Below are 23,164 nucleotides of genomic sequence, written 5' to 3'. Positions count from 1 at the left end.
TGTCTCTCTCAGTTTTTTTTTTTTTTTTAAAGATTTTATTCATTTTTTTGAGAGGTAAAGTTACAGAGAGAAACAGGCAGAGAAGTCTTCGATCTGCTGGTTCACTCCCCAGCTGGTCTCAACAGCCCAAGCTGGGCTGATCTGGAGCCAGGAGCTTCCTCTGGGTCTCCTTTGTGGGTGCAGGGACCCAAACACTTGAGCCATCTTCTGCCACTTTCCCAGGTCTTAGCAGAGAGCTGGATCGGAAGTGGAGTAGCTGGGACTCAAACCAGTGCCGATTTGGGATTCTGGCACCGCAGGTGCATGCTTAGCCCACTACACCACAGCGCTGGCCCTGTGTCTCTCTTGTTAAACCAGGGAACCTACTAGAACAGTTCCCGCACAAGCAGATTTTTTGTCACATCTCTTTGGCTGATAATAGGTCACATCCTTATTCCCAAACCAGTCACCAAGAGTGGAGAGTGAGATTGATATTACTGGCCTGGATTTGTTGCACTCATCCACAGGGCTGTGTGAGGATCTGCTGTTCCTGAACAACTTGGGATTCTGTGAAGTAGGAAGTGGACAGGGAGGGAGTGGCTGCTGAGAAATCAGCCGAACACAGTTTACCATGCCTTATTAACGTGTTCGGACAGAAACTTTTTTTTCTTTATATTTTATTTTATTTAATGAACATAAATTTCCAAAGTACAGCTTATGGATTACAATAGCTCCCCCCCCCATAACTTCCCTCCCACCCACAACACTCCCCTCTCTCACTCCCTCTCCCCTTCCATTCACATCAAGGTTAATTTTCAATTATCTTTATATACAGAAGATCAATTTAGCATATATTAAGTAAAGATTTCAACAGTTTGCACCCACACAGAAACACAAAGGGTAAAATACTATTTGAGTACTAGTTATAGCATTAATTAAACACCTGAGAGTAATTGTGTATTAATTACAGAGTTCAACCAATAGTTTTAAGTAGCACATAAAAAATACTAAAAGGGTAAAGTATTAAGTTCTTTTTGTTTGTTTTGTTATATAGTTTTTTTTATTTAATAAATGTGAATTTACAAAGTGCAACTTGTGTATTGTTGTGCCCCCCCCAAACCTCCCTCCCTCCCGTGGCCCTCCCCTCTCCCACTCCCTCTCCCATCCCGCCCTTCATCGAGTTTCATTTTCAAGTACCTTCATATACTGAAGATCAACTTAGTATATACTAAGCAAGGATTTCAACAGGCTGCACTCACACAACCACACAAGGTAATAGGGTATTGTTCGACTAGTAGTGTTGAGAAACTTCTTTTTGTTGTCCGTGACCATCTGATACCTCCATGATTTCCATCCATATAATTAGTTTTTAAAGCTTGGGTTGTCCTTGGGGCATTTGGTTCTGGCTAAAAGGCCCATGAGAGTCTCACAGGCATGGAAAGCCATGACATGGTAGGAAAAACAACCTAAATGAAAGATCCTGGTGAACAAGACCCCAGCAGAAGGAACAGACCATCAAGGAGGGAGGTGCCTTTCTCCGAAGGGAGGAAGGAACCTCCACTGTGATACGGCCTTGACTAAACAAGGTCAGAGTCGGTGAACTCAAGGGGCTTCCATAGCCTAGACAGCTCATGGCAAGATCCTTGGGTGATTGCTGACATCATAAATAAGAGTGCCAATTGTTAAATCAACAACGGGAGTCACTGGGTACATGCTCCCCATGTAAGATCTCTGTCCTTAATGTGTTCTACTATGAAACTTAAAAACAACACTACTAGTCGAACAATATCCTATACCTTGTGCGGTTGTGTGAGGGCAGCCTGTTGAAATCCTTGCTTAGTGTATACTAAGTTGATCTTCAGTATATGAAGGTAATTGAAAATGAAACTCGATGAAGGGCGGGATGGGAGAGGGAGTGGGAGGGGAAGGGCCGCGGGAGGGAGGGAGGTTGGGGGGGGGGGGAAGCCACAACAATACAAAAGTTGCACTTTGTAAATTCATATTTATTAAATAAAAAAAAAGAAAAAAAAAAACATGGGTTGTTTCTGCAGGATAATTCTTCCGTGACACTGTATTGGTTTAAGTTTTGAGTTTGAATAGCCATATTTCACTAGCACACTCAGTAGGAAAATTAGCCAGGAATTGTCATTATCCAATCAAAAGATGCTTAGCACCCCCCCCGCCCCCATCCCTTTAGAACATTTGACCAGATCTGGGGAGGTGTGCTGCTATTAATTGAAAAGAGATGGGAGCCGATGCTGTGGCATAGCAGGTTACCACCTTGGCCTGAAGCGCCGGCATCCCATATGGGCACCGGTTCTAGTCCCGGCTGCTCCTCCTCCGATCCAACTCTCTGCTATGGCCTGGGAAAGCAGTAGAAGATGGCCCCTGCACCCACGTGGGAGACCCATAAGAATCTCCTGGTTCCTGGCTTCGGATCGGCACAGCTCCAGGTGTTGCAGCCATCTGGGGAGTGAACCAGAGGATGGAAGACCTCTCTCTCTGTCTCTACCTCTCTCTGTAACTCTTTCAAATAAATAAAATAAATCTTTTTTTTTAAAAAAGAGAGATGAAATGCTGATAACTGTGAGTTTAGGAATATGATATTGATGGGATTTAGAACTAGTACCCCACAGAAGTTAATGAGCAGAAGCCATCAGAGGCCCAGGGCAACCTGAGATGAAGGATTTCACACACTAGTTTGGGGGTTGTGACTGATACCTTCAAGCCATGGGACACAAGAGCAGAGCATTTGCACAGAGGCAAGTGAATCACCCTCTCCTCCTCTTATCTCGCCCCGAGACCACACTTTATCTGTATTAGGAATTTTTAATTGCCTTTGTTTTATATATCACTCCCTTTGATTGATGTGCTTTTCACCAAAGTAAACACATTTCAGTGACAAGAAGTCTTCTAGGGACAATATAATTGATACTTGTGTATATAACTCTAGGCTATGATCTGTCTGTTGGAACTGGCCTAATCCTTGGGAAATATCTAAGGCCATTTAAAGCCATTAGGTTTGTCAACTTTGATGCAGAATAATAAATGCCTGTCCCAGTGCATGCTAATTTTCTTGAATTTTTCTTACCACCTTCTATCCTGAGTCACCAAAGCCCAGTTTTCTAAGTCGTCACTTCCCAAACATCTGACAAATGTTTCCACTGTCTTCTTAACTGGTGCTCTTGGTTTAACAGAATTAATTAAACACCAGACTTTCAAAAGCATCTAATTCAGGACATCCTTAAATTGATTTTCAGTGGCTTGCATATTTTTCTTTTTGGTGAGGGCTGGTGTATCTCCTTGCTGGTAAATGGGTCCATCTCTGATTAGGCAGGTTCCCCTAGAGAGGCCATGGGACATAATTGCACAAGTCAACCCCTCACATACATGTGTGTGAAGAACATTCAGTCGGTGCTGCTTGGCTATTTGGCCGACATATGTTTGCATAGAAATACATTGCGATCTGTCTCTTCAGATAGACTAATAGCATAACTTTTCATTGTTTTATGTGCCATTTTCACTTTGTAACATGTATGAATATCCTGTTTCTAATTTAGTAACATGTGGAACAAGGCAGAGGTATAAAATTTAAGCTTTTTGGGGCCATGCAGTGTCAGCATCCCATATGGGCACTGGTTCGAGTCCTGGCTGCTCCTCTTCCAGTCCAGCTCTCTGCTATGGCCTGAGAAAGTAGTGGAAGATGGCCCATGTCCTTGGGCCCCTGCACCCATGTGGAACACCCAGAGGAGGTCCCTGGCTTCTGGCTCCTGGATTCTGATTGGCGCAACTCTGGCCTTTGTGACCATTTGGGGACTGAACTAGCAGATGAACCAGCACACCCCTCTCCCCTCTCTCCTTCCCCTCTCCACTCTCCCCTCCCCCCCCCACTCTGCCTATGCCTCTCTCCAACTCTGCCTTTCAAATAAATGAATATTTTTTAAAAATTTAAGCTTTTTACTCTGTGTAGATTATGTCTGTTTATGCATGTACCTGAAGTGTATATAAAATCATACATATCTATTTTTCCTGAGACCAAGGAAAACTTTTTGTTTTAAAAGCGAAAGGCAGCTAAGGCATTTCATGATGTCACATGGTTTGTGAGAGGGAAAAATGCAGAGAGGTAGATGTTTGGTGCAGTGGCCGAGTTGCTGCTTGGGACACTCGCATCCCATATTAAGAGTGCTTGGTTCAAGTCCTGGTTCCTCTGCTTCTGATCCAGCTTCCTGCTAATTCACATTCCGAGAGGTAGCAGGTGTTGGTTCAAGGACTTGGGTCCCTGCCACCCACGTGGGAGACCTGGATTGTATTCCAGCTCTTGGCTCTTGCCTGGCCCAGCCTTGGATGTTGTGGGCAGTTGGGGGAATGAATCAATGGATGGAAGATCTCTCAGTCTGTTTCTCTGTCTCTGTCTTTCTGCCTTTCAAATAAGATGGGAAAAAAATTTAAGAGAATCAACACACATTGAAAAATGAGCAATGTGAAGATGACCCTGTATTTATTCAGTAATAATATCCTGCCTCTTAAGCATGCTGTTCCCTGAAGTTAATGCAATAGAGAACATCTTCTCCTGGGTCATCTCATTAGATAAAGTGTTTTCAAGGTTGTATTTTGTTTTCTTCTTACAGCCAAGGATTACTGCAAAGTAATATTTCCATATGAGGCGCAGAATGATGATGAATTGACAATCAAAGAAGGGGATATAGTCACGCTCATCAACAAGGTAATCAAAGGTTCTCTCCTGCCTTCTAAACTCTGCACTGCTACCAGCTTTTGCTTTAGTCCTTGACATGTGTGGTTTTCATGGTTCTGAACTAGTGAGGAAGAATCTTGACTTTCCTTTTTGCACACCAAGCCCCACGTGTGCGGGTGAAACCTAATGGATTTCTTTTTGCCATGGAGCCAGCTATAGATCTGCATGGCTCTGCAGTAAAGTCTGTTCGGGAAGGAATAACCCAGACAGCAGCCTGGTTGGCTGGACTTCCTGCCCTCCACAGCACTGGGGCTGTAAAGCTGTGTCATGTGGGACTCAAGGAAGGGCCAAAAGGTTGGATGATGATGACTTTATTATCCTCATAGCCAGAGCCCTATGAACACCTCACAAGCTCTAAAATCAGTGGGAAGTGATGCAGTCTCACAGGGTTTTGACCACATACTGTTTCTGCTTTCATGCGCTGGTACTCACCAAGTGAGGAGTAGAAAGATTCCTAGGATTTATGGCCTTTTTGCTGAAGTATGGGATTTTTATGCTGTTGGAGTAGCATAAGAAGCTGGACAGTCTCTAGGATGTGGAAGGTGGTTTTATTCTTGCATCTAGGTGTGTGGCAGGGCACGGGTGTGACTTGGGAGACCCTCATGGCTGCCTGAGCTCTTGCACAGCTGGAAAGCCTTGGCAGTGTGGAAGATTCGGGAAAGGGAGAAAGAGAGTGTGGTTTTCGGATCAGGGATAGAGCCAGGCTGCCACTGCGTTTGGCCATGACCGAGAGGGGGAACCTTGTTGTTGCCTTTCCCTAACTCCACTCCCAGGTTGGTCTACAGAGTGATCAGGAGGATTGACCTTTATAACTGAGGTGGTTACTGCTAAGAAGTGACTTTAGAGAGTGTGCATTTTAAGAGCCCAATCCAAAGATGCCAGAGAACCAGTGACCCAGAGGTCAAGTAGCTTGCCAGAGGTCAGGTTTTTTATGGGAAAGAGCTGATCCTCTTGTGCGCTCTGTATATGAAAGTGGTGCTAATTATGCCATTCTGCAAATCACCCGAGAACTTGTCCGTCTTGTACCTGTAAAGTCCCCTCCTGTCACGTCCATCAGTGTAGCTCTGCAGGTGTGGAATGTAGCAGGAGGGCATGTGGGGGTGGGGGACGATGCTGCTGCCTGTGGCCTTGCGTTCTGCAGGTGGCGAGGCCGAGCAGTTCCGCCCTCTCGCACCACCTCTCCTCTGGGCTTTCTGTGGACGGCTTTCGTATGACAGTGCTTTTCCTACTTTTAATCAGACCTGTAACCAAACTCACACAATAGGAAGTTGTTACATGGGTGTGAAGCACAATACAAATGCGTTAGTGATGAGTAAGCCACTAGATTTTAGTAACATTTTCCCTGTCATGCCGGAGCAGCCAGAGAATGAAATAGCTTCCACGCTTCCTAGCGGGGGGACTTCCTGTCCTGCTTTTGTTCTGGTTCGGTTTTGGAGGAGGGACAGGATTTTTCAGTTGAAAACCTGACGTGTGGATAACATTTAACAAGGTTTGAGAAAAGAAAGGAAGCCGTGGATGGTCTCTTATATGAACACATCTGTCTCTGTCAATAAGCAATACCGCAGTCCTTGCCCTTCGAGTGCGTATTGAGACGGGAACACCTTCATCTGAGGACCTGGTGCCTAACCCAGCCTGACTTGTCCAATCTGATAACAAACCCTAATTTGTCTAAAGAGCTTCCGAAAGGAGTAGCTCCTGGTCTCATCCTCACAGTAGAGGGAAATGAACAGGCGGATGAGGCAGGAACCCACCCACTTTTATGAGTGGCCTGGAGGGCTGCATCCCATTTCCCTGGCTTCACGGATTAATGTCTTTAGAAGCAGTTTGCAAACTGGGAAGCAGCTTACCAACATTTACATTTGCAGAATGTGACGTCATCATCTTCCCTGGGCACTTGATCCCTTGATCTGGCTCGCACACTCACCCTGCCCCCTGGACCTTGAATTCTTGCAGCGTTTTCACACTGCCCCCACCCTTAGCCTTAGGATTCTGTCCTTTGGTGTTCCTGTCACTTCCTGTCTACACGAGTAGAACCCAGGTTTGAGTCCTCCTGTACCTGCCCGGGTAGATGAGCAGGGCCAGGCCCTCGCCATCATCTTTTCTCCACCATCCATCACGGCGTCCGGTCTAGAGGAGAGTCCTAGACTGGTGAAGGCGGAGGGGTCGCTTTCCTCTGCTCCAGTCTGCCTCCCACCCCAGTACTGGCCTCATCCCCAGCACCCCAGCCCCTTCTTTCTGTCATCCATAATAACACTGTCGTCCAGTAACCCCCTTGTGCCAGCCAAAGCCTTTAGCATCTTGCCTTTCCTTTCTGTGAAATCCAGATAGAGGCTCCTGGTACTCCTGGTACACCCAAGCGGTCTGGCCTCTGCCCGTGACCTTGGTCTTTGTGGCTGTTCTACAGGAACCTCCTGTGTGTCCCCTTCCTCCTTGTGCGTCCTCACTGATCTGGTCCTGACTGTGTTCCTACTGCCCAGCATCCCCTCTTGATTGTTTCTGAGAACTGATAAGACAGCCAGCTTTAGCCCATGCTGTCTGGGCCCATTTTGAGCTTGTTGATTAAAACAATCTCCTGTGCTCTGTTGCCTGCCTTTTATTATTTTATATGATCTGCTGGGAAATCAGGCCTTTTGCTGTCCTGTACCTGTACACAGTGTTACTTTTGTTCCCATAAAATACCTGTCAACCCTGCCTAGCATTCCAGTTTGTTGGAAGCAACATATTGAGATGACAAGTGCCATGCAGGCTACCAGCTTGGGGAAACCAGGGTTTGAGTCCCATCTCCATTGCTCTTGGCTGTGTGTCTTTGGACATGTGTCTCAACCCCTCTGTGCTTCAGTTTCCTCAGCCAAAAAAACCAGCTGTTTCTGCTTGGTGAGGATTTACTAAGACTCCATGGTTGTTGTAACATCTCTTGCGAGGAGGGGTCTGCCAGTGAAACCTGCAGTCCTAGGAGCTGTCACCTCAGTTCGGCTGCTCTTCTGTGGACCTCACAAATGGGAATGGGAGGGCTCTTGTGTCTGGGCCCAGTTTTCTGCTATGGCTGCCGCGCCATGTCCTTAAGTAGGTAAAAATGGTGAAAAATGTCCCTGACTTGGTTACAGATTCACAGCGGGTGAGATTTTAGCAAGAACTTGGCAAGAAAGCATGCCATGTGTGATTTCCCTGCTGAAAGGGGGAGAAGTGAAGTCAGAGCAGGGTTAGGGTTAGGGTTGGTATTATAGACAATTCCTGCCTCTTTCTCTAAGTTAAGGAATCAGCTAGAAGTTCCTTTAGATGACCGTGTGCTATTGCTATTATAAAACAAGTATTTCCGCCATGATTTGAATAATGTGCATTTTGGTTACTGGATGTACGAGTTAGGGTGAGAGACCGGAAATGCTAGTGACTGAGTTCAATTGCATTTGCTGGGAGATTCTCATAGACCCCGAGTTCCGCCTACTCAGTCAGTTCGGGTGGTTTCCCTCTGCCCTGCCCTTCTGTGCTGTGGCAGGAGTTACAGGGCAGGCGTTGCCCTCATTTTTAGCTCGAGATTGTCAGCTCGTGTGGCTTTCTAGAAAATGAGTCAGACACCTTTAGTGGGTGTCTATAAGCCCTCTGCAGATACTGAAATAATGTGCCAAGACCTGAACTATTTATGCGTGTGTCCCTGGAAACTAGGATGAGATGTGGCAACCCGAGTGGTTTGTTTTTCGTTTATTTATAAAGAATTCTTGCAGATTTTGGAACATTTCCACTTGGTGCAGAACACACCTGTGTTTAGCTTTTATTTCCAGTCCCTCCAAAATAGCTCCTGCGTCTGTGTTCCTGCCGCCCCCAGCCCTACCTTCCTGATTTGTGCTCAGAGCGTGTTTGAGAAGCTGCCGAAGCCTCTGGGTCTGGTTTCCAAGTGGGGCAGCTCCCTGGAGAAGAACAGAGGGCAGCTTGGTGGGATCCAGGGCACGGCCCAGCTGTGAGGGTAGCCGCCATGAGAGGGTGGAGCTGGCTGTGGCTGTTGCCACTTGGGGCAGAAGGGGCCCAGCTGGGGAGAAAGGCCCTGTGCCTGCTCTTGGCCAGCAGCCTCCTGCCTCAGGGCAGCAGCCCTTTTCTCACAGCCCCTCTAACCTGAAAGCTTTCTTACGTGGCCTTCTTATAAACAAGAATATTCGGATGTTTCCTATTAAGGGACTTCCCTGCGTAGCTGTGTCTTTGACCTGCAAAGCGAGCAAAACCCCCATTTCTTCATTGTTACAACATTAAGATAAACACCTAGGTAGGTGATATTATTGGCTGAAATGGAGTGTAGAGGTGGAGGCGGGGGCTGACGAGGATACAAGATGCCATTGACGTTCGTGCCAGGAAGCCAGTGGAGCACCTGAGAAGGAGGGCACCCAGAGCCTCAGAGAAGGCTGTTTGCGGCGCCCTCGGCTGCAGTCGTGTAGACACTCCTCGGACTGAGGATCATCACGACGTGATCGGCCGCAGTTGTAGTTTGTACCCTGTGCTCTCCCCCTCTCAGTGTTCATTCGTTGACAAATACTTATGATGTGCCAGGAACTATGCTAGGTGCTGGAGATACCACGATGAATTAGAAACGGACCAAAACTCAACACCCCAGTCAAACAGACGGACCAGGAATTGAGCCTTTTCCTAGGGAGCCTGGGTATTGGGAGCTAGACCTGCTGCGGGGGTGGAGTTAGGACTGAACATGAACTTCCCCAGCTTCTTTTCCTCTCTGTCTCAACATGTTGTCTTGCCCCCTTTCCCACAGGACTTGAACGTTCAGCCTACTTAGTAGCTCAGTGTCCCTGCAGGACCATGGCTCGCCACTGCAGGGTCCCGGCTTGCTAGCAGCCAGAGTGCAGTGCCCCAGGCACCTTTGCTTTTTCCTCATGGGTCTCTGCGGAGCTCAGCATCTTGCCTCGTGCTCACGGGAGCTCTGGGAGTTTTCCTGGGACTGTGAGTGTCCTCTGCAGATCACAGAGGAGGAACAGAGGCCAAGAGGCTGACACGGCTTCCCAGGGGAGTCCTAGCGAGTGAGCAGCAGAGCCATGGCAGAGGCATCTCTCGACTCCTTGTTGAATGCTCTCAGGACTTGAAGGCTGGGCAGGGTACTGACTGCGGGCGGAGCCTGTGTTTCCCACGGGTCTGTCAGACTTGGGGCCGGCAGGGCTCCATCACCCCTAGAAGTGACTGTCGTCAAATTGTCGAGAGTCACCTGTCTTTTCTGCGTACCTAGGGCAGGTGCCCGTGCAGCTCCCTTTCCAAGTCAGTGACGTGATCATTGTTACTTGACAGAAGAACAGCGCCCCATCCATTTGTTTTTGATGCAGTATGGAGTCCATGTTTCAGATCCGTTAGAGTTAGGGCGTCACTGCTGTGGTTTCTACAGCATCCGTGACGTGCACATTCCGTTAGCACCTCTACAGAAATGAAATGATAGCAGAGGAAATACTGCGCTCAGCTCAGGGCTGGCACGAGTGCTTTTTTGTACCCCGTGCCCTCTCCTGCTGCCGCTACCGTCCGCTCTCTTCCCGAGCCCGGTGTGTTTTGCTTTCCTCTTGTCTTCTGGGCCTTGGTGCCACTTGGCATTCGGCTCACTGTTAACTAGAAAAAAAAGGCCAGGAGTCATGAGCTCCTCCCTGAGTCATTCGATGATTGTATGTTCCTTTGTTTGTCCTAATGTTTATTTCCCCTTCCTGCCTCCCTGCCATTAATTCATTAATTTGTTGAAACATTTATTCATGAGAAAAAATGTCTTCAGGCTTCCTTGCTTCCCACCCCTCAGGAAGTAAGGTTGCCTTTGCAGAGAGAAATGGCTTTAGAAATCTCAAGAGAAAGATCCTTGCTTGGTGTAAGAAAGCCAATCAGCTAAATAGACGGCTGGCCTTGACCCTTCTCTTTGAACCGCTGAAGCTTTTAGCAGAGCTAAAATGCTGGGACTAAACATGGTTCCAGGGGTGAGGAGCAAATTAGCAGGTGTCACCCTGAAGATGATGACATGCTGACAGTCCCATTAGAAGGACATGTTTTATGAGTGAATGAAGAAGTTAAGTATAGGTCTGGGATCATCTGGGTTTACACACATTTGAAAAATGTCAGTGTTCAGCAAATGAGTCATTTATGCCTTAGAATGTATTTCTTGCAGTGCGGCCTGTCTTCTTGGATTGCATGAGTCTTTATTCAAGACAGAAGTCATGATAGATCGCCTTCTCACGCATTAGAAACCCCAAAGAATATGGTATGCTGCTGTTTGTCTTCCTCTTAAAAGCAGCAAGAACATTGAGACGGATGAGATGAATCATGACACCCTAAGTGCACTTGATCGAAACTCTTCCTCCCCGATCTGGTTACTGTCACACACACAGCTTTAAGTTAGAATGGTGGGACTGGCGCTGTGGGGCAAAGCCCCGACCTGCAGCACTGGCATCCCACATGGGCGCTAGTTTGAGTCCCGGCTGCTCCATTTCCGATCCAGCTCTCTGCTATGGCCTGGGAAAGCTGTAGAAGATGGTCCAACTCTTTGGGCCCCTGCACCTGCATGGGGGACCCGGAAGAAGCTCCTGGCTTAGGCCTGCCCAGACCTGGCCAATGTGGCCATCTGGGGAGTGAACCAGCGGATGCAAGACCTCTCTCTCTCTCTCTCTCTCTGGCTCTACCTCTCTATGTGTAACTCTTTCTTTCAAATGAATAAAATAAATCTTATATAAAAAAAGTAGAACAGTCAACATTGAGCATGGGATGGCAGAATTTTTTTTGTAGTTTACCAGTAGATAGTCAAAACAAATCCACCTCTGAATCTTAATGGTCATCATTAAGGATTTCTTTTTTGCATCCTGGACAGATGACTTTGCATACGAATTCGCAGGTTCATGTGCCTCCACAAATTATGGCAGACTGCCTAAATGCTAAATGGACCCTGTGTTTGTATCCCTCCAGAGTGCTGTGCTTACGCGGCAGGATATCAGTAATCCTTGCAACGCCCTCTTGGGAAGCTGTTTTTCTGCAACACACAGAAAAATCTGTAAACGTGTCGAGGAATTAGAGAAACCTCCTTTTTAATTTTCTGTTTCCAACCTTTCGGTCGGTATGATTCTGAGAGCGGTGGTGTGAGGAGTAAGTGAGATGCTGTGGCTGAAAGTGCTTTGGAAGCATAACAGTTAAATTATGGTACTGTGGTAGTGCTGGGGGAAGAAAAAAAACCAGTGCCTGGTAGCTGAGTGTTCGTTTTGGTACATTGACCTATTCTGTATTTAAGGTCAGTACTTTCCCGGAAATTCCTCTTCATTACTTATGTTAATGTGTCTTAGGATGAAGGTGATTTATTGCAGTTGTAAGTAATATTCATAGAGTAAAGAAAATGAGAACAAATCAGGTAAATACAAAGAAAAGTAAAAATTACCCATGGTGTCACTGCCTTCACATACCTCTCTTATTATTGTAGCAATTATTCTCCTGTACTTTCCCCATACATGCACATAATTACCCTTTTTTAAAAAAGATTTATTTATTGATTTGAAAGTCAGAGTTACACAGAGAGAGAAGGAGAGGCAGAGAGAGAGAGAGACAGAGAGAGGTCTTCCATCCACTGGTGCCCTCCCCAGATGGCTGCAATGGCCCAAGCTGTGCTGATTCGGAGCCAGGAGCTTCTTTCGGGTCTCCCATGTGGGTGCAGGGCCCCAAGGACTTGGGCCATCTTCCACTGCTTTCCCAGGCCACAGCAGAGAGCTGAATCAGAAGTGGAGCAGCCGGGACTTGAACCGGCGCCCATATGGGATGCCGGCGATGCAGGTGGCAGCTTTACCCGCTATGCCACAGCGCCGGCCCCGTACCCCCTTTTTTTTTTTTAAAGTAGAATCATGCACACTATTTTGTAACATTTGTCCAAAATATATTTATCTTTGACAACATAGTTCAATGATCCTTAGCATCCCAATATGTAGAGGGAATACCGCAATCCCCTTTATATTTAGCTTGTTTCCAGTTTTTCTCTATTTCTAGGCCATGCTGCATATATTGAGGGGACTTTAAAAAGTTCATGGAAAAATGTAACTAAAAGATAAATTTATTTTTGTCCAAAAATTTGTGTCATGCATGCATAGTTTTTCATAATTCGCATTTTCCATTATTTCCTTATTTTAGCGGCAGAGAAAGAGACGGAGAGAAGAGAAGACAGAGAAAGCAGCTCCCATCTGCTTGTTTACTCCCTCAAATGCTCGGAACAGCCGGGGCTGTTGGTCAAGGCCCAAGCTAGGAGTCAGGAACACAGTGAAGGTTTCCCACATGGGAGGCAAGATCCCGGTTATTTCAGACATCACTGCCGCCTCCCAGGATATGCACTGGCAGGAAACAAGTTGGGAGCCAGAGCAGGGAGTGGAGCCCAGCCACGCTGATGTGGGGCCACAGGCATGCTCACCGCTAGGCTGCCTGCTCCCACAGGAACTTTTTGAAGACCCTTTGGAGTCTTCATTTTCTTCCTACATTCTTATGTATGTGATTATCTCTGCTACTTTTTAGTACCTCCATAACCTTGGGCAGATGTACATCTGTGAAATGGGTGATAAAAGTAGCTGCCTCTTGGTGTTGTGAAGATTCCATCAGTTAAAGTAGGTGCTGTGGTTTGAATGTTTCCCTCTAAGTTCATACATTAGAAGCACATTCCCCAGTGCAACAGTGGTGAGAGGCTGGGCCTGTAAGGGGCGATTAGGTCCTGAGGACTCTGCTCCCATGAATGGATCAGTGTCATCAGTGAGACTGTTACTGTGGGAGTAGGTTCCTGATAAAGGGGTGAGTTTGGCCACCTTCCCCTCTCATGCTGCTTGCCCTTCTGCTTTCCTCGTGGAATGAATGACACAGCAGTAAGACCCTCAGTAGATGCAAGTCCATCATCCATGAGCTTCCCTGCCCCCAGAGCTGTAAGGAACAAACCTCTGTTCCATTTGAATTACCAACTCGCAGGCATTCTGTTGCAGCAGCACAAAACAGACTAAGACAGTGGCTAAGGCAGTTAGAAAGCCTGACTCCCAGTAAGTGCTATGTAAGTGCTAACGTTGTTACTATTTCCTGATGATATTGACCAGCTGTAATGCTGCAGCAGGGCCCTGTGAGGGTGTGTACCTGGTGTCGGGGAAGATTGTACCAGTCTGGTCTCCCCACAGAGATGTATGAGAATGTATTTCCCTATCCTTGCCCTCGCTGGAGATCCCCATTCTTTTCAGTCTCTGCTGCTAGGATTTAATCTCTGCTAATAATGCATTTTGAAAACAAGATTACCAAAGTTGAACATTTTATAACATCATTTCCCAATTGATTTTGAAAAATGTGCCTTATATTCATGACATTAACCTGTCATCTTTCAAGTTACGATATTTTTTTCTTAGTTTATGACTCATGGAGGCATTTAAGAGAGAAGTCATTAAAATAAATACCTTTTCGACTTAGAAGTTCTTCGTTTTCTACTGAGCTGGTGTGCTGTGATAAAATTGATCCTTTTTAGAATGGTTTTTACTAAAGACTTCCATATTTTAGTGCTGGTGGGAAAGGGGAGGCGGCTATTAAATGCATTCCTTTGCTGCCTTCCTCAGGGCTTTCAGTTCAGAGGTTCTATTTAAAGCTCTGTCCTTCCTGTATTTTTTTAGTGGCATTCAGAGAGGCCCTGAGGTTCTGCATGGATGCATGTAAGGCTTCTCAGATCCTAGATCAGGGCTCAGAAACCTGCTTCTGGAAAGGCCTGGAGGATACATGTTTGGCTTCGGGGGCCATGCAGTTCTCCGTTATAGCGACTCACCTCTGCCATTGTAGAGGCCAGGTGGCTACAGATATCCATGAGTAGGTGTGGCTGAGGGCCAGTCAACCTTTGTTGATGGACTCTTAGGCTTAAATATGTGTGAGTCGTCTCCACATTCCTTGAAATATTCTTTTGATTTTTTGTAAAAAGTATTTGGAGCCTGTGGGCTGTCGAGAAATAGGTAGCAGATGAGATTAGGCCTGTGGGCTGCAGTTTGCTGGCCCCCGAAAATAGAAGATGGGGAGATAAACTCATAAATATCCAACCAATTAGTTTTCTTTTCTTTTTTTAAAGATATATTTATTTATTTATTTGAAAGGCAGAGTTACAGAGAGGCAGAGGCAGAGAGAGAAAGAGAGGTCTTCCATCCACTGGTTCACTCCCCAAACGGCTGCAATGGCCGGAGCTGTGCTGTTTGTGCTCCTCCAAAGCCAGGAGTCAGGAGCTTCTTCCAGGTCTCCCACATGGGTGCAGGGTCCAAGCACTTGGGCCATCTTCTACTGCTTTCCCAGGGCACAGTAGAGAGCTGAATCAAAAGTGGAGCAGCAGGACTCAAATTGGCACCCCTATTGGATGCTGGCACTGCAGGCAGTAGCTTTACCTGCTATGCCACAGAGCCGGCCCCAACCAGTTTTCTTCTTTAAAAGATTTATTTATTTATTGGAAAGGCAGGGTTACAGAGAGGAAGAGAGGCAGAGAGAGAGAGAGAGAAATCTTCCATCTGCTGGTTCACTCCCCAGATGGCCACAATGGCCAGAGCTGTGCTGATCCAAAGCCAGGAGCCTAGAACTTCCTCCAGGTCTCCCACATGGGTGTAGGGTCCCAAAGACTTGGGCATCTTCCACTGCTTTCCCAGGCCACAGCAGAGAGCTGGACTGGAAGTGGAGCAGCCGGGACTCCAGCTGGCATCCATATGGGATGTGGGCACTGCAGGCAGTGGCTTTACCTGCTTAGTGCACACTGCTGCCCCCCACCCCCACCAAGTAATTTTCAACCAAGGTACCAAGACAATTTAAGAGGGCAAGGATTATTTTTTCTAGAAATACTATTAGCATCATTGGACATCCATGAGCAAAAGAAAAAAACAAACCCCAAATTAAACCTAACATGTTATGCAAGAGTTAACTCAAAATGGACTAAAACTCTACATGTACAATATAAAACATGAAAAAGTTATTTATGAAAATAAGAGTTGTTAGACATGTGCCAAAAGTGCATTTCATAAAAATGCTAAATTGGACTGTAGCCAAATTGAGACCTCTTGTTCTACAAGGACACTGTGAAGAGACCGCTGTTGGTTCATGGGTTGTTCTACAAGGACACTGTGAAGAGACCACTGTTGGCTCATGGGTTGTTCCCATCAGGCCGTCTGAGCCCCAGTGTTCCAATAGTAGTTGTCTGATACATCATCAGTTTCAAGGACTTGAGTTCTGTTCTGAGTCTTCCCAGAAATATCTTCGTAATGTAAGGCCATGGATCTCCTCTGTTGGATACTCTCAGCCCCGATGCCCCTTTCCCCCAAGGTGCAGAAGCATGTAGCCGTCTGACCTGGGCTCAGCTGAGCAGCCCGAAATCCTGGATTTGATAGCAGAATGGTTTTTTTCTTCTTTTTACGAATTGCACAGGACTACAAGCTAAATTGATTGAGTAGAAATTAAAAAAAACAAGCTCCAGAAATTTTTGTGCTAAGAAATAAGTGTTTTAGTGGAAAAACATCTTAAAGGAAATGTGTATTTGTCTGGTGAAGAATGGAGGTGGAAGCTAAGACTGGAGGAATTTACTAGTAGCTGCCACAGCTGGCATGGATGTTGACCTTCAGAATGGTCGTGGCAGTGCTGTTCGCCTCTTGTTCTTACCAGTCCTTATCTGTGAAATGAAGACAACCACCTCCTACCCCTTTTTGGCCGCCTTTGTATCTCTTGGAGGTGGTGGAAGGGCTAACAAAGTCTTTCAACATAACGAAAGATGCTCTTTAAATGCCACTGTCTTTATCAATGAAGAAAAATGGTTTTCTATCATGTCTACTATCCTAATGGAAGAAAAAGCCTGTTTGTGGATACAGAGTCAATATAGTGCTGTAAACATAAATGAAAATCAAACCTTGGCGGTAGGATCCATGTCCTTGAAAAGTGAGCTATCTCTTTAGCCATGTCCTCTGGATGAGCTGAAGCTGCCATTAGAAGCAGCTTTTACGGTTTACCGTTGGGTGGACCTCTGGCCTAGCCACAGTGCAGTGCCTGGGTTCCATTTGTGGCACTGCCTCCTGACTCGAGCTTCCTACTGATGGCGGGAGGGGGCAGTGATGGCTCAGGTAGTTGGGTTCGTGCCACCCCTGTGGAAGACCTCGGTTGAGTTCCTAGCTTAGGCCTGGCCCAGTCCTGTCCCTTAGAAGGATGTGGAGAATGAGTCAGTAGTTGGGAACTGAGTAACTAACGAACTCGCACTCATTCTCTCTCTTGTTTTCTGTCTCTCCTCCTTCCCGCCACTCGCCTCTCCCTTCTTCACTCTGCCTCTTGAATAGATCTCCACACAGCCTTCACCACAGAGGAGAGAGATATGCATACCCTGATTTGAGCATTGCACAGTCTATACATGTATGGAAACATCACATGGTACTCATAAATATGCGCAATTTTCATGAGTCAATTTAAAACATCGATTAAAAATATTTAACATTAAGTAGTTATCTTAATGTAAATGACTGAACAAATACAAAGGAGGAATTTCTGTGCAAACATGTTTTATAAATTCGCACACTTGATAATTCAAATGGGCAGAAAAAATGATTTGTATTTTGTGTGTAACTTGCTCATGTGTTCGCAAATGCACTGAATGTCTTTTGTCACGTTTAGAGCCGGATTACAAGGACAGGCGAAGGGCCCTCGCTATCTAAGCATCTTGTTTTCACATGATTACTGATATTTGAAGTGCATTTGTGCAAGTAGAAAGTCTTTCACTCCGCTCTTAGAAAACAGGCTAAAACGTACGTATTTTCTGAAAAAAGCTAAAGATTGCGTATGCTGCAAGTGCAATGCTGGAAGCCGTAAGCAAATCTGGTGCGTGTGTTGTGTACAAAGCGTGCAGCCACATCCCCCAGTCACCAATATAAAAATGGTGAGTGACCCTGGAGGTGGGCCAGCGTGGCAGCATCTGCTGGCTCCTCTGCTCTGAAGAGGCTCCAGAGAGGAGCAGCTTTTTAAAAGAGAGAAACAGGCCGCGAGCACAGGGCCCTTAGAGCTTCTGCCCTTGGTTGTCTTCCATGAAAATCTCATGGAGCCCCCCGATGCCTGCCTGCGTGACTCCTACTGCTTGTGGAAGCTCTGCCCAGTTTCTGAGGACTGGGAATTGGTTTAAGTTTTTTCCCCTCATTTCTCAGTGACATCTGGACTCAAAGGTTGCTTCCGTAGTGTTTCCTAACCCCTGTGCTGCGAGTGGGCTTCAGGGACAGGAGAGCGATTTCCCCCTCCACTCTCTTGGGAGCATGGAAAGGGCTTCCGTCTGTTGAAAGCCCCTTCTGGGCTCATGACCTCCAGTAACCTTTGGCCCCCAGCAGGCTGTCATGGAAATATTGTCATTTTCTACGTGTGCCATTATGTGAAATAAAAATTGGATGACAGTGAATGCATTATTTACCTTCCTATATAAAGCTGTTTCACAGCGGCTCTCCTTTACCCTGGGGAATATTTCACCTTCCTTATTAGAGAAAGGTACATATGACTAGCAAAGAAAACTCCAGGATAATTAAAAACCCTTGTATGTATCTTCATTTCAGACACTCTTTGTCTAGGAATTCATTTGGGAATTAGACCTTGAAATAGCTCAGACTTTTAAAGATAGACCTTCCAGTTCTGTGATACCTAGAAGAAAATAAATTGGTTGTATTTAAAGAAACAGTCTTTTTTAAAGGGCATGTGTAACTTCTGGTTGCAGCTGTAATGGAGTAAATGGTACTACACTTACCCTCCTGCCCTAGCCAACTGTAAAAATTGGACAAAATATATGAAGCAGCTGCTTTTAAAAATTTGTTTATTTGAAAAGCCGAGTTAGACACAGAGGTAGAGAGAGAGAGAGAGAGAGAGAGAGGTCTTCCACCCGATGGTTCACTCCCCAGATGGCCGCAGAGGCCCGAGCTGTGCCGATCCAAAGCCAGGAGCTTCGTCCAATTCTCCCGTGCAGGTGCAGGGGCCCAAGGACTTGGGCCATCTTCTATTGCTTTCCCAGGCCATAGCAGAGAGCTGGATCGGAAGTGAAGCAGCCAGGTCTTGAACCGGCGCCCATATGGGATGCCGGCACTGCAGGCAGCGGCTTCAGCTCCTAAGCCACAATGCTAACCCCCTGAAGCAGCTGCTTTAAAGCTAGATAATACCTGAAGCAGGGTGGGATCCTGGAGAGAAAGGCAGCACTAAAGTGGGTGTCACATCAACCCTGCCTGGCCTGGGGGGTGCTTTCTAAATTGCAGCACAGAGCAATTGAGCCCAGACAAAGAGCAGTGGACTCAGTGGATGGAGGAAGCAGAAATCGTCATCCAGGGCTGCTAATGTGGCACAGTTTTCAGGGCAGGGAACTGCAGAGGAGTGAGCTGCATGAGCAAGGAGTTCCAGTCATCTGTACAGGAATCCATTGAGTCTTTGGCCAAATACTAAACTGAACTTCCCAAGGCAGTACTCCACTGGGTCTGGCAGAAAATAAGGACTTGGTGGCCAGCACCATGGCTCACTAGGCTAATCCTCCGCCTTGCGGCGCCGGCACACCGGGTTCTAGTCCCGGTCGGGGCGCCGGATTCTGTCCCGGTTGCCCCTCTTCCAGGCCAGCTCTCTGCTGTGGCCAGGGAAGGCAGTGGAGGATGGCCCAAGTGCTTGGGCCCTGCACCCCATGGGAGACCAGGAGAAGCACCTGGCTCCTGCCATCAGGTCAGCGCGGTGCGCCGGCCGCAGTGGCCATTGGAGGGTGAACCAACGGCAAAAGGAAGACCTTTGTCTCTCTCTCTGTCACTGTCCACTCTGCCTGTCAAAAAAAAACAAAAAAAAAAGGACTTGGGATGGGGACTGTGAGCTGAGTGGATATCCCAGAGAACACCAGTGATGGGATATATTGGAGTGCTGGCTAAGCAGAATAGACAAACCAGGAGTGCTGAACACCCCGACGTCCAATTGAGAACCAAGAAACGCCAGCCATAGTAGTGCTACTTTGCACTCACCCTCAACAAAGTCTAAAACTTTAACAAACCTTGACAGGTCAAGCTGATCTGCAAGTGATGGCCCACCATAACAAAATTCAGCAATCTTCTAAGGAAGATGGCAAAGTCTAGTGTCAACAACATAGCAGTCACAGTTGTTGAGAGCACATAATCACAGATGATTAAGAAGGAAGAAAATGTGAGGTGTAGTGTGGGTAGCTTATAAAAGATGGAGGAGCTTCCCTGAGTCTGATTGTCGGGCATCAACACGTGCTTCAGTTCACATGGGTGTGACCGAGAGGGACTGTGTGCTCATTGAATTGTTTGTTTGTATTTTGCATGTTACCATGGCATTTTTTATACTGGTCATACAATATATGAATGAAAGAGATCAGAACTCTGATAATATGGACTAGTCACAGGGTCCTTCAGGGGTAATATGGGCAGGAAAGCTTCTTAATTAGGCTGTATGTTGTTGGCCAATAAGAAGCCAGAATTGTTTTTTTACAAGGAAGTGAACTCTAAGTCATGACTTACCTAGTATCACAGAAGAGTGAGTGACTTGCTTAAGCCCCTGGGATGTTGGTGTTTGGAATATGACATCTTCTTGCATAGTCTTGTCTCCAGGACTTTTCCCTTGGGCTTCCCACGTTAACTGTGGTCTTGCCAGGCCTTTCTTCATACACTGAGTGGAGTTCTCTTTTTCTTCTCTTACCTCATCAGCTGTGATGTAGATGAGCCTGCTTAGTAACTGACTTAGGGAGACGTTGGAAATTCTGAGCAGAAATCCCAGAATAATTGCATCTCTTGGGGAGGTGTTAACAAACCGAGCCAGAGCTTGGTGCTCCTGGGGTTGGCTTCTGTGGAGCCTTTGCGCAGCACCCCCACACCCTCCTGAGGTTCCATGCAGAAGGCATTCATTAAGAGATGTTAAACGGAGCTTTCCATACTGCTGGTAGATGCTGAGGGTGTGAGGCCCCCTTGGGGGCACTTTGAGGCTCACTTGACAGCCACAAAGAAATTGCACAACACTCACTTTCTCCCTAAGTGATATCTCAGTCGTCAGAGGTGTTTATGAAAGCAGCCACGCTGGATAACTTCTCGGGAATTGGTACCAGGGCGCACGGGAACAGCTGACTACCAGGAGATGTGACTGAACAGAATGCGCTTCTATTTCATTTGGACCCAGTGGTGGACTCAGGTTTATCTTTTAATTTTTTTGGTTTGAAATACCATTTCTAAGCTACATATTCGTGTTTGAACTTGGAGAGGACATTTGTAAATCTGGGAGAACATGGCCTACATTTTGGGAATACTTCAAAAGTTTTTATCATAATTACTGGCAAATAATAAGTTCATTCCAGGTCATCAGGTAAGCCTGATCATGTAGATGAAGCTCGCTTTGTATAGCTCATCTAGACCTGCCATCTCCTTGTTCAACTGGACCTCACTTCTTTAAAAAATTTATTTTCATTGTGTTTGAAAGGCAGAGAGACAGAGAAAGAGAGATCTGCCATCTACTGGTTGACTCCCCAAATGCCTGCAATAGTGAGGGCTGGGCCAAGCCAAAGCCAGGAGCCAAGAACTCCATCCAGGTCTCCCACGTGGGTGACAGGGACCCAAGTTCTTGAGCCGTCACCTGCTTCCCAGCATGCATGCTATCAGGAAGCTAGAATTAGATGCAGGGCTGGGACTCAAACCAGACACTCGAATATGGGATGTGGGCATCCCAAGTGGTATCTTAACTTCTGTGCCAAATGTCTGCCTCTTGAGCACATTTGCGATACTTGAAAATTGAGAGAAGTAGAATAACAGCCTGTGGGAAGATTGAGCCATTCATCCATTCAGCCATCATTTCAGAACTGATGTGTGTCAGGGACTGTACTAGGTGTTGCATGGCTACACAGGTCTGAAGGCAAGCTCCCCCTTTTCCAGGAGTTTACTATTTCCAAGACCCTTGCTACTCCAAAGTGTGGGCCTCACACAGAGTAGCGGCATTGGCACCACATGGGAAGCAGAAATGCTGAATTTCAGATCTGTCCCAGACCTATTGAGTAAGAAATGGCACCTTTACAAGATTCCTGTGTGAGAAGAATGCACATTAAAATTAGATATATGTATATGTATAAAGTTTTTTTTTTTCCAAGAAGCACTGATCTAAATCACTTATTTATCAGCCTGCACCTTGGAGTGACCTGGGGACTTTTTAAAAGCACTTCCTATATGTACCCACCAACATTGTGATTTTGTTGGTGTGGGGGCTGGTCCAGGCATCAGAATTTCTAAAAACTGTCCAGGGAATGCTCAAGATGCTGCTGGGAGTGAGGGCCACTCGTCTGACATACTGCTTCCCACTACTGACAGAACAACCCGAGGGGAGATTGTGGCTCCTCCTTTTAACCAATGAACATGCCAGGTGGCAAGCTGGTCTCTAAGGAGCAGAAGTGTCCAGACTAGAGGTAGACACGCTAGGTCTCCCTGCTGACTCCTGGCTCACGTGGCACTCTCTGTGCCCACAGGCCGTCTGTCGGGGAGTTGCCCTCAGCTAGTGCCTGGCGTGATAGCTGTGCGGAGGGCCTGAGCGCTTGGGCCAGGTTACCCGGGGCCATGCTGGCAAGATTGAAGGCTGATGTTGACATCTGGGCAAGACCTCCTGCTCCGACACACCCAGGGCCTTGGCCTCCCTCCTCTGGGCCCCCTCCAGGCATGAGAGCCACTGCCAGACGATTTCTCCTAAGGCAGCAGGGACTGGGAGTGGCTCATCTGCACCCGGAAATGGAGCTGGGCCACGTGACAAATGTGTGGGAGCCTATTAAGATGCATTCCTGCCCATATTACCCTTCAAGGACCCTGTGGCTAGTCCGTATTATCCGAGTGCTGACAGTCACAAGTGATGGTGTGCCATTCTATATCTTGCAGAGGTTTTTACGTGTTTCAGGAATCTGAACTCCGTCTAGCACCCACTGGCACTCTGCTTTCTCTCCCTACGCTCCTCTGAAGCATGGCCAACCAAATAAGCTGAGGCTACCCTGTGACCCAGAAGGTTCTCCATTATTACTGGTAGCCTTTGCATTTGATAAGGAGAAGTAGCCTATTTCACTGTAATACCTGCCTGGTGATGAGACAGGGAAACCACTTGGGGCATTTTAAGGAGTTGATGATGGAGGAGTGGTCGGTCTGTGTCAGAAGTAAAATACCTTTCTGTGCCCTTGATAAGGGTCCAGGTCACTTATCCCCTGCTCTCATGCCAATAGAGCTTATTGCTAAGCATCGTTTTTCCAGAAGCTTCCATCTACAGAGTCTCTTTAATGTGTTGCCACCTCCCATTGCATTCAGAGGTCCTCCCTTCACCTGCCCTTTCTCATGCTTATTGGAATCTGAAAATCCACTAGAGTGACTGGTGTCTCATGTCATGCCTATAGTAGTGTAATTATTAATACTGTCCAACTTTGAAATAAATTATAGTATTTTGTGCAAAATTATGTTTTTC

The 23,164-nt window shown here is 46.7% G+C and overlaps 1 protein-coding gene across 14 annotated transcripts in view; it reads left to right on the top strand.

Moving 5' to 3' along the window:
• Window positions 1-23,164, top strand: part of SH3KBP1 (SH3 domain containing kinase binding protein 1) — a 382,152-nt gene that overhangs the window by 276,162 nt on the left and 82,826 nt on the right. For all 14 annotated transcript variants that reach the window (XM_070067164.1, XM_070067168.1, XM_070067166.1 and 11 more), the window contains one exon: window positions 4,608-4,702. In XM_070067164.1, the coding sequence (XP_069923265.1) occupies window positions 4,608-4,702 (95 nt within the window). The remainder of the gene's footprint in view (window positions 1-4,607; window positions 4,703-23,164) is intronic.

Source organism: Oryctolagus cuniculus, chromosome X (assembly GCF_964237555.1).
Source record: "Oryctolagus cuniculus chromosome X, mOryCun1.1, whole genome shotgun sequence".
In the NCBI taxonomy this organism is placed as follows: domain Eukaryota; kingdom Metazoa; phylum Chordata; class Mammalia; order Lagomorpha; family Leporidae; genus Oryctolagus; species Oryctolagus cuniculus.
Note: the sequence above shows the minus strand (reverse complement) of the source record. Positions and strands in the feature narration are given on the sequence as shown.